The 11,205-nt window shown below is 31.8% G+C and overlaps 2 protein-coding genes across 2 annotated transcripts; both read left to right on the forward strand.

Annotated features, from left to right (window-relative positions):
- Nucleotides 1-3,277: 3,277 nt before the first annotated feature.
- LOC111404347 (beta-glucosidase-like) lies at nucleotides 3,278-5,522 on the forward strand. The gene is made up of 8 exons (XM_023033164.1): nucleotides 3,278-3,439; nucleotides 3,581-3,664; nucleotides 3,751-3,866; nucleotides 4,175-4,392; nucleotides 4,470-4,501; nucleotides 4,715-4,817; nucleotides 4,924-5,032; nucleotides 5,148-5,522. The coding sequence occupies exons 1-8, from the start codon at nucleotides 3,278-3,280 to the stop codon at nucleotides 5,392-5,394; spliced, it is 1,071 nt and encodes a 356-aa protein (XP_022888932.1). The 3' UTR covers nucleotides 5,395-5,522.
- Nucleotides 5,523-7,928: 2,406 nt separating this feature from the next.
- Nucleotides 7,929-10,963, forward strand: LOC111403052 (ubiquitin-fold modifier-conjugating enzyme 1). The gene is made up of 3 exons (XM_023031401.1): nucleotides 7,929-8,368; nucleotides 8,469-8,530; nucleotides 10,549-10,963. The coding sequence occupies exons 1-3, from the start codon at nucleotides 8,036-8,038 to the stop codon at nucleotides 10,676-10,678; spliced, it is 525 nt and encodes a 174-aa protein (XP_022887169.1). The 5' UTR covers nucleotides 7,929-8,035; the 3' UTR covers nucleotides 10,679-10,963.
- Nucleotides 10,964-11,205: the final 242 nt, after the last annotated feature.

The following is an 11,205-nucleotide window of genomic DNA, read 5'->3' on the forward strand; positions in this document are numbered from 1 at the left end:
AAATTTTTATATTTAGTAATTTATTTATGAATTGCCAATGGACATTCGACTTCGATCTATCGAAATGTGAAATATATTGGATTTTTTTATAACAAAATGTGAAATCTTTCAAGAATTCAAAATACTACTGATGGGTGTGTCGCTTGGTCATCTATATACTCCATAAGAAATGTGGTATGAATTATTTATTTTATTGTTATATAATTGTCTAGGAAAACCGTACGTACTTTACTGTGTATTTTTAAATAGTTACTCTCACAATAATTTTTTAGATTAATTCGGATCGATTGGATATATAGCATGATGGTGATACACGATGCTAAAAGGATTCGAAAAACAAGAGCCATTAAGTATTATTATTATTATTATTATTTATCTTTCAATTGATTAGTTAGTTTTCATTTACGTTCAAGGACTTGTCTATTTAATAGTTAATTGATTATGATTGTTTTAAAGTTACAATTTTCATGTGTTTTTAAGTTAGGTTTATGAATATTCCAATTATTTTATCGTTTCGCCTTTAATACAAACAAAGAAAAGTGAATTTTTGGTGATAGTCCAATATTTATGAAATTTTTTGGTGTTACAGCTAGCCTGTCGCTGCGACAGGATTGTACGGTCCAGACTTGTTTTACATTTTGACTCTTTTTGGACTCCTATTCATCTACTACAATTTGATTTCTAAGGTTTTATATATATATATATAAAACGTTCAATATTTTGAGAGTTAGAGAATTTAGATTTTAATCGAGAATATTGAGATTTTAATATTATAAATACAATTACTATTGATTGTAGTGAATTTCTCCTCATTTGTCTGTGAGTTTTCCTATTTGGATTTCCACATAAATTTTGGTGTTTTTTATTTTGTTTTTATTTATTTCATTATTGTCATTATTTTGCGATCACTTCATAACACTATTAGGACATGTTTGATTGGTCCATTTTCCATGGTCAAATTCCATTTCCCGCCATTTTTATGTGTTTGATTGTAAGAAATTTCCATGGAATTTGTTTTCCAACTTTCCTCCACACGTGTGCTATTTCCATGGTTTTGTGGAAAATCAATTGAGAATTGGTTTTGTAGCCCTTTTTTTTTTTTTTTCCTTTTTGCAATTGGGACAAATTCTAGCTCCAATTGTAACAAATTTTGACCATTTAGTTGACAATTTTACAAATTGTCCCTTTAATTGACAATTTTCATGAAAAATAAAATCAAATAAACACCAACAGATAGAAAATTTCAATATTTTTTATGTGAAAAATTATACTAATTAAACACATTAATTGACAATTGTCAGGAAAATAAATTCTAGGCAATTCAATTCCCTGAAATTCATTTTCTTTTCACCCAAATTCCATCATTGTAATCAAACGAATCCTTAGAGATTGATCTACGAAAAATTAGAAGCTTGAACATTGAAGATTGAAAGTAGAAAAGTACAAAGCAAACAACGAAACAGTGGTGGTTAAATCCAAAGCATCAAGCAAGTTGTAAATTTAGTGGGGTATTCTAGGAATTATAAGTTAGTTTCATGGAATATTTCAAACAAAACAAAAAGAAAAAAAAAAACAAAAAAGAAACAAGTTGCATCAACTTCCAGCTAATATTTAATTTTTTTTATTAGCCTTACATTTGGAGGGAATAATTATTGTAAAGTTCAACGAAGCATACGCGTATGTTATTTCGTTGTCAACTGGTAAGATAACAACGGGTCAACCATGGTGACTTAACCGGTCATTTTCTCAATAATTGATCATTATTTTATAATATAAAAATATTGAATTAACAATGACTTCAGCAGCCAAAATATCTTGGTCCTTTCCTCACCCAATTGCATGTATTATTTGAATGCGTAGACTTAGCCTCCCTTTCGACACCATTAAATTTAATTATATTTTTCTCATCCTTATTTTTAATCACACAATGTTTTATAAAATAATATTACACGTAAATCGAAATTTTTTTCTTTTTCAATCACTCATTTTTCAAAAAAGTACTATTCCACCCATTTTCGCTTTAAAAAAATGGGGCGGGCCTTAGACTTCGGCATGTATGTGTGTGTATACATATACACACATTCTTAGAATTGTCATCACATTTTTTTATAATAAAATCTATCTCTCTGTAATAATGTGTATCATATGTATGTATGTTTACTTGGATATTTCTTTCTGAACCTATCCACTAGATGGGATATATAGTTTGGACAACAACACGGTCGTGGATAATACCGATGTTTTAAATTTGCATAGTTATTCACATAAATATTTTAGTTCAATTTTATTTTTCATCTGTGTTATTAACAAAAGGGGCCACTTATAGCTCTTGAGACCATGTTTAAGCTAAGATCAAAATCTTATATTTAGTAGATTTTGATAAATATTTATATGGTTGAAAAGTTGTGGATTCCATGAAATATATAAAAATTAATTATTGACTTTGACTTATATTTTAATCAACTTTTTTAATTGAACCAAACAGGGGCTAGATAATTAAAAAAATCTATGCGTGTGCTTGGGAGCGATTCTTTCCAAATTATAATGAGAAATTCTTCCGTTATCTACCAGAAATGGGACCTACAATGTTGCAAATTTTTTTTATTGCACCGTCCAGTCAATTTGGAATTTTAGTAAAAAGACCATGATGTTTCTATATTTTTGAAATTCCACACCATTACAAGGACATTTTTGACATTTTAAATACTAGGTGAAAGACAGCTGCAATTTTTGTCCCCTTTTTTGTTAATTTTTCTTACAGACGTGGGGCCCATTTATCATGTATACGGTCAAAATTTTCATTAAAATTTGAGTGAAATCGCTCCCAAACACACGCTATATCTTGCTAATATTTTGGCCTTAGTAATAAGTTGAATAACTATCGATAGAATGGAAAGGGCAAGATGGGTATTTATCATTATGTGCTTGTTTAGTAGAGATTTTGTTGATTGATTTTTTGACCGTTAGAGATAAAGTGAGTCGTACCTGTGAGAGAATAATTCGAAAATGATAACTGAAATAGTCAAATAACGGTCAAAAAATTGATTTTAGTTGGATTTTAAGCTGTAGCAAATATGCTCTATATTTGTAAAATTTACAAACATAAAAAAAAAAATGCAGAAATTATTTTATTCAAACATCAACCCAACGAACTAAAACACAAACCTTGTTTTGGATATTCCTTTGATGTCCTCATAATTCTCTATAAATACCTGATTCATTCTCTTAGAGAATTCAATCTTCACTTCAGATTAACTGTCCTTAACATTTTATAATAATGGATAGCCAAAGCAGCCACATGATGATCAGTGAGGCCGATGCATTGACACTTTCGGATCATTCCCGTGTTGATCAGGCAGCCGGAAACACGAAAGCCAAGATCAAGCGCTCTGATTTCCCCAAGGATTTTGTCTTTGGTTCTGCCACGTCGGCTTATCAGGTATGTCAAGTATATGCGACGAAAATGCTAAAACGATCTGAATATATTTAAATCTTGAAGAACCATTTACCATTATAAACTAAAAAAGCTTGCAAATTGCTTGTGTTCTGGTTGATTTGCTTTCTTTGCCATGTATTTTAGGTTGAAGGCGCTTGGAACACAGGTGGAAAAGGCTTGATCCTTTCACATGCACAAGCTGTTGACATTTATAGGCAAAGATATCAGGTAACATTTCTCATTTATTAACATTACGAGGGAAACCTATACAATTTTTTTTGTGATGTTTAGTTTAAACAAATACATATGAACAGTCACATCAAGACGGAAAGATAGGAGTAACGAATGTTTCACAGTGGTTTGAGCCACTCAATGACACCAAAGACGATAAGGAGGCTGCTTCAAGGGGAATCGATTTTATGTTGGGATGGTAAATGGATTTCTCATTTCATCCTTTTACAAGAAGCCAGTGTACTTAATATTCCCTAAACTTAACATGCCATGCGATTTTAACTTCTACATTGTCGATTTTTATCACGTAGTGTAAAATTGGTTGGGGTTAAAATCTCACTTTTGAAGGTTGAAGAACCTTTTCAAACTTGGGGAGTCCCCAAGTATTCATTGTGGAAACATTGTAACATTTGTTGGAAGTGTAATTATTTTTATAGAATATTAGTCTTAATTAAATTGAATTTTATGGATCACAAGTCTCAGTAACTCTCTTTTCCATTTTGTAAGGTTTGTAGCGCCGATAGTAACCGGTGATTACCCACCAACTATGAGGGAAAGAGTTGGAGAACGTCTGCCTAAATTTTCACCTATACAAAAGAACGTGGTGAAGGGATCCTATGATTTTTTAGGCATAAATTATTACACTTCTATTTATGCTAGCAATTCACCTAGGAAACCTTGTACAAACCCGAGTTATGAAACCGACCAGGAAATTTCATTATCAGGTAAGTATAAGGACTTAGTTCAAGAAAAATTATATATTCAGCTTATCAAAAGATGCTCACTCTCTCAATTTTTGTAGATAAACGTAACGGGGAGCTGATTGGTCCAAAGGTAATTCTTTCAACTTTGGCTTTTCTTGGAAAGAAAATAGAAAAATGTTTAATTAATTCCAACAGTTATTCTATATCATATTTTCGTACGAGATGGAGTAATTTCAACCATTTATGCTAGTGGACTATATTCTCATAATCAACCCACTAGATTAAATAACTATATATTTTTTTTCAAAGTGTATGGAATCTTACCATTTGTTGTTAATGTCAGGGCGGTTCGGATTGGTTGAACATTGTTCCATATGGAATTTACAAGTTATTGGTTCATATAAAGAAAACATATAATAATCCCATCATTCACATTACAGAGAATGGTAAATATATAGTATGTTTATTGTCCTTTTTTTCCCCTAAAAATCAGAAATGTGTAGTAATATTTACTAATTTAATGTGATTTATTGGATGACTTACTTTTTGTAGGGGTGGATGAAGTGAACAATACGGAAGCAACAGTTTCACAAGCTCGGTTTGATGAGACAAGAATGAAATATCATGTAGATCATCTCCTTTACGTTAAAAAAGCTATGCAGTAAGTGGTCATTCATGTAATTGTTTGTCTAATTAAACAATGAAACTGACTAACTATTTCTTTAAAAATATATATATATTTGTCCCTCAAGATTTTTTTTTTTTTGGCTTTTCAGGGAAGGAGTGCAAGTCAAGTCTTACTACATATGGTCAATGTTCGACAATTTTGAATGGGCCGCGGGATATAGTGTTAGATTTGGCATTTTTTATGTAGATTATGTTAATGGACATTTGACAAGATTTCCAAAAGCTTCTGCTATATGGTTAATGAATTTCCTGAACAAAAAGCAAAATACATTGAAGAGTCAAGATCAAGAGAAGAAGAGTACGGATTTTGAAAAGCCAAGAAGAAGTGGAGTGTAAAATTCTCGTGTTTCATTTTAGTTGTTATGTTCATTCACGAATTCACATGCTTTCCTCTTTTTTCCTCTTCTTCTGGCCTTCATGTTTCTACTTTCCACTCTTTATATTCAATAAATTGACTTCTCATGTGTTTTTCTATTTATTTTTAACTCCATTTCTATTACTCACAGAATGAAGTAGAAAACACAATGCTTTGACCAATGAAAGAAATAAAGAAAAATTAAACTAGTCTATCCGATCAATAGTTAAGAAAAATAAATTTTCCATTGAAAATTATGCGCGCTCACGTCATAGTGATGGCACTGGCAAGGTGGAGGGTAGTACTCCATATCACCTGCTACGTTGGCCCTGCATCGATCTTCAATTATAGTCGAGCAAGCCACACCAGGCAATCTCATTAATTATTGCCTTTTGTTTTTAATATTAAATTTAAATACAATTAATTCTTTTTTTTGGAAGAAAAAACACTAAGATGAAAATAAAAAGAATAAAACAAAACTAGACCATTCATTATCTAACACAATGGTAGTCTTTCGATGCCTATAAATAAAAAATGGGTAATTAGTACAAAACGTCTTTACCTTTCAATGTTATTGTGTAAAATATTCATACCTTTCTTTTTTTAACATTTCGCCCCTATTTTCGCCTTTCATTGAGGAAAATATATTTTTCATCCAATTTCTTGATAAAAAAAAATGTAAAATAACAAATATACCCTCCTATTTGCTAAAACAAAAAGAAAAGAAAAATTAAAGAATAAATTATAATTATACTCCCAAACTTTTTTAAAAAATTCAAATGAATCCAAATAAATTATAAAAAGGCGATTAGCATAAAATGTCTCTACTTTCAATATTATTGCGCAAAACGTTCATACATTTCATTTTTTGGTATTTTTGCCCTTATTTTCACATTTTATTGTTGAAATAATCATTTTTATCCTTTTTTTCAATTGGAAGCTTTAAAATAACGATATACCCTCTTATTTAAATAAGACAAAAATAAAGAACAAATTACAATTATACTCCTGAATTTTTCAAAAAAATACAAATAAATATCAAATAAATAATTAAAAAAATTTAAAATGTAATGACGTTTTGTGCTAAAACATCAGTATAGTCAGTAACAAGTGCACTATGGCCAATATTTTTGTGGATCCGACCTATTCACTACATCAACTTAGGAATCCACAATGTGTCCCTTTTTAGATGCTAAACAACACAAAGAACTTAAACCAGTTTTATAAGTAGAAAATTAGGTATGGCCTCTATATATAGTCTTCGCCTTGCCGATTTGCAATCCTCGGGCAATCAGGTAATTCCTAACACAATCGTAAACCTGCACTGGATCCTTAAACACCATATCCTTGACCATCTAGAGTGTCTGTGGAGCCTTACTAGCGTATATCTGTCCAAATTTGAATAATGTCAACGTTATCATCTATTTTCAAATGTCATTTTTTAGTATTCACAGTCATATTTCTCTTACTTTTATCTTGCTCTAATTTTCAGGCTACGCACGTTTGCTCCTCTCATTTTCATGCATATGTATGCATGAGCACATGTATAACAATATCATTTATTCATATCCTAGCTCGGAGACTCCAGTCATGGGACAAAGACAACAACATAGAAATAACAGTACATCTCGTGTTACCATGTATGAACAATTTATAATATAAATACAATGTTTTGAATTATAGTTGAATAATTACTTATCTTTATACTTGATTATTTTAGCGCTAAAATTGTCATCTGTGTGAAGGACAAATTCACACGTATAGTTCCTGTTTGATTTCCCTAAAAATCAAATTTTTTATAAATTTTTATAAAAGTTGATGAAATGTGTGAATAAAAAGTTAAGGGCCTATTCGGTAGTAATTATGAAAATTGATTTTTTGTTTGTTAGAAAGAAAAGTTGATCACACATGTAAGTAAAGAAGTTAAAAATGATAGCTGAAAATAGTGAAGTAACGGTTAAAAATTATTTTTTTGATGTGAAAAACTGCTACCAAACGGGGGCTAAATAAAATTGTGAATCCCAAAAAATACGAGATGAAAAATTAATTATTGAGTTTGGCTTAAATTTTATTAACTTTTTTACCTAAACCATATAAAAACATCATAATAATGTTGGCATCTGACTGCATGGACAATAACACAATTTAACATCATACGTAGAATAGTGTAAACATGTGACAATATTTCCCTAAAATGAGCGACTAAAGTGTCTAGATCTTTTCGCATATTTATTTTAAATTATTAAAAGGTTTAATTTGATTCAAATCCCATATAAAATACAGAAATCCAAACCATTAAAACCGCATAGTTGAACAATAAACATGGCACCAAATCAATTATATATCTTAAACAGTTGATTAGTGGTTTGACGATTTTTATTAGAACCCTTAGATTTCAGTACATAAGTGAAGAACAAATATTACAAAATTAAGTGACTAATTATTTATATTTCAAATTTCAGGGACTATTTGTAAACAAGCACGTAATTCAGGAGAGTCAGTTCTTAGCCGAAATATAGTTGTACTGCGGGTAACTGACGCGTTCTTCAATAGAATTATTCATTCTCTCCGCCACCCTCTACCCTAAGACCTGAATCCTTCGAGTCCAGTATATCCTCAAAGATGGAGGGTTGGGACCCCACAACAAAATCGACGCTGACCCAAATCCCGTTGTTGTCTGTAAAGGCTGGCCCACGCGATGGCGCAGCTTGGACGCAGCGTTTGAAGGAGGAGTATAAGGCTCTGATCGCCTATACTTCAATGAACAAGGCCAAGGACAACGACTGGTTTCGGATCTCCGCTGCCAATCCGGAGGGGATCCGTTGGACTGGCAAGTGCTGGTACATTCACAATCTCCTCAAGTACGAGTTTGATTTGCAGTTCGATATCCCTGTCACTTACCCAGCCACCGCTCCTGAACTGGAGTTGCCACAGCTAGATGGAAAGACGCAAAAGGTTTTTTTTTTATTTTGATTTTTTCATTTTTGGGAATTGATTTTTTTATTATTTTTTTTATAATTTTATTTTTATTTTTTATTTTGGGAAATTTATGTAGATGTATCGTGGTGGGAAGATATGCTTGACGGTGCATTTCAAGCCACTATGGGCGAAAAATTGGTAACTATTTGCTTTGATTTTTATTTTAATTACGAGTTTTCGATTGAATAGTTAGATTTCGTGGTATCTTATGAAGTTTTATTATGTTGTACTGTTTATGCTGATCGAATTTGGGTTGTTACGGATATACCTTTGTGAAACTCATTTCAGGAAAAAGATTGATGTCAATTCATTTGTTGTCCATAATTAGATTAGTATGTAATGGAGAAAGCTCAAACTTTGCAAGTTTTTCTTTGTTAATTTTTAATTTAAAATGGGCAGGATGCTTTTCTGTTTATTGTTTTAGGTAGGAACAGTTAGGCCATCTAGATAACTAGAATGAAGATTTATCGATCAGAAACAAACTGGAGGGGGGAAAACGTGAAGGAATACGTTGTATTTTTTCTTGCCTCGAAAACTAGATCCTTGCCAAGATTTGGGAAAATTACCTAAAAGCCCAAACTTTCTTATACGAAGACTCTGAAGCAATCTATGCTTGTCTAAAAACCTCAGGGCGTAACACTGTCAAAACTAACCTGCATGTGGGTTCAATTATCCATGCTAGTTTATTTGTCAATTGAAGTACATATAACATTTTTCTGTATTGAGAACTAGCTGCGAAGTAAAAAGATCGTAATTTTAAAAAATATTAAAAAAGATAAAAGGGTGATAATACTTGGTGTGAGAAAGCTAGGTTTTAAGGAAAAAATAAAAGAATTATCTCTTCAAATCTTTTTGCTCCTGCTGCTTCGCCCCAAAAGAGAGCTACAAGATAGCTATTAAAATCTTGTAAAATTTGTATTAGTATGTTTGTAAACCTGATCTCTTCTTCCTAGGTGTTGAAGGTCTTATTTACAATTGGACCTGAGCGGTTTTGACATAGTTGTATTCTAGCATTTAGAAAGGTTTAAAAACAAACCATTACAAAGGTACGAACCTGTATTTTAAAGCAAATAACTAAAATTAACAGGTTTAATGAAGTCTATTTACTAGGTGATGTCGAAGAACACCTATCAATTTATTTTTGAAGGTATAACATTTTGTTTAAGAAATATTAGAAAAACCGATCGGATACCAGGGCATTTTACCTTTGTGACTAGGGATGACCCTCTTAGCATCTTAGTTATAAGCCTCAATAGAAACCAATATGCAATAATGTTTGAAAAGGCTTAAATGGGTAATGAGGCGAACATAAGCCTCGAAGCTGATTGAGGCATAAGCCAAAAATTACCTGTCGCAGTTTCTTGGAACACACCACCTGCACCAGTTTCCGGTTGCCGGAGTCTTGTGGGAGAAGCTTCTTTCTATCTTGGGAATTGGGTGAAGGCGTGTAGGAGGGAGTTGCTGATCCTTTTTTATGTTTTGTCTTGGGTGTGGAATGTGTTTTGATTTAATATTTAGTTAGGTTTAGACGTTTAGTGAAAATAAGTGTGGTTGGCCCACCTAAACTTCAACTTTCAAAACTTCCTTTTTAAACGTGATAAATACAAAACCACGAGAATAGATCATGAAGTTTTTAAGTATCAATGCCCTGAGCAAATGATCTTGCTTCTCTTTGGTACATAATCCTAACAATACACGATAAGTCAAATTTTAGAAATACATAAAGATAGTTATCTGAACCAAAACGGGTTAGTTTATTATTGTCCAACCATTGGTATAGCAGATCCTAAGAGAGAAATAGGTTACTAAAATGCTTTTATATTTCTTTGCTTATGGTAAGAAACGAAGAACAAAGTTTATAAGTTTATAAGTTTATAATTTGCATAATTTAAATATAAATGCTCCTATTTAATTCATAATTGCATATCAGTTATCTTCTGTATTTGCAAATGAAGAGTTAAATACGTTTATTCATTACACAAACCACATATCTAAAGAAATCAGGATGAATGGTGCCAATATGTTATGAGCTAAGGTAAATTTTACATGCTTTCATATTCAAAGTTTCCTGATCAAGATGTCTAATACGCTCCATTTTAAAACTAAAGCTCTCATGTTTCTTGTGTTGATTGTCATACTGGATTTTGCTTTGCCAGTCCTAGGTTTGGAATAGCACATGCACTATGTCTGGGCCTTGCACCATGGCTTGCTGCAGAAATCCCAATTCTTGTCGATTCAGGCATGATTAAGCACAAAGACGATGCGTCATCATCCAATGAATCTTGAAGACTATTCTCTGAGTTTTAGGGGCAAATATAATAATGTTTTAATTTTTTCAAATTTTGTCACGAGCAACTCAGCCCATGATGTATAACCTTTGGAAAATTCGCTGTTAATTATGTCTGAAGTTGTAATTTTATCATATATAGGTGGAAATATATTTTGGGCTGATGGTTAAATTATACATCTGGCGAAGCTTCTTGCAGTTTCAGTTTGAAGTATGTATGTAATGCGAAAGCCTTGCAAATTTGATGTTTTAGAGTGGATTTTTGCGTATTGTTCTATGACTAATCGTTGTAACATGGAACCATATCTGTGTCGATATGTACACGCTGCTCTCTGATGCCTCCTTATGGAAGTGACGTTAAAATTGGACATTATGTTTGACTACAATCTAAATTGGTACCATTTCTGATTTCTCGTCAAAACATAATACTCCATAGCAACATTGAGATGATGATATTAGTGCTTAGAAATATCTCAAATCTCAAGGCTATTTGGTCATTAAAATGACAAATGTGATCGTTATCTAT

This window comes from Olea europaea, chromosome 11 (genome assembly GCF_002742605.1).
Source record: "Olea europaea var. sylvestris chromosome 11, O_europaea_v1, whole genome shotgun sequence".
NCBI classification, from domain to species: Eukaryota; Viridiplantae; Streptophyta; class Magnoliopsida; order Lamiales; family Oleaceae; genus Olea; species Olea europaea.

Excerpts from the sequence above, each read along its gene's own strand:
- LOC111404347 (XM_023033164.1), top strand. The coding sequence starts at position 3,278 with ATGGATAGCCAAAGCAGCCACATGATGATCAGTGAGGCCGATGCATTG. Across the intron at positions 3,867-4,174 it reads ATCGATTTTATGTTGGGATG|GTTTGTAGCGCCGATAGTAA; the intron begins GTAAATGGATTT and ends CCATTTTGTAAG. Across the intron at positions 4,502-4,714 it reads GGGAGCTGATTGGTCCAAAG|GGCGGTTCGGATTGGTTGAA; the intron begins GTAATTCTTTCA and ends TGTTAATGTCAG.
- LOC111403052 (XM_023031401.1), top strand. The coding sequence starts at position 8,036 with ATGGAGGGTTGGGACCCCACAACAAAATCGACGCTGACCCAAATCCCG. Across the intron at positions 8,369-8,468 it reads TAGATGGAAAGACGCAAAAG|ATGTATCGTGGTGGGAAGAT; the intron begins GTTTTTTTTTTA and ends AAATTTATGTAG. Across the intron at positions 8,531-10,548 it reads CCACTATGGGCGAAAAATTG|TCCTAGGTTTGGAATAGCAC; the intron begins GTAACTATTTGC and ends TTGCTTTGCCAG.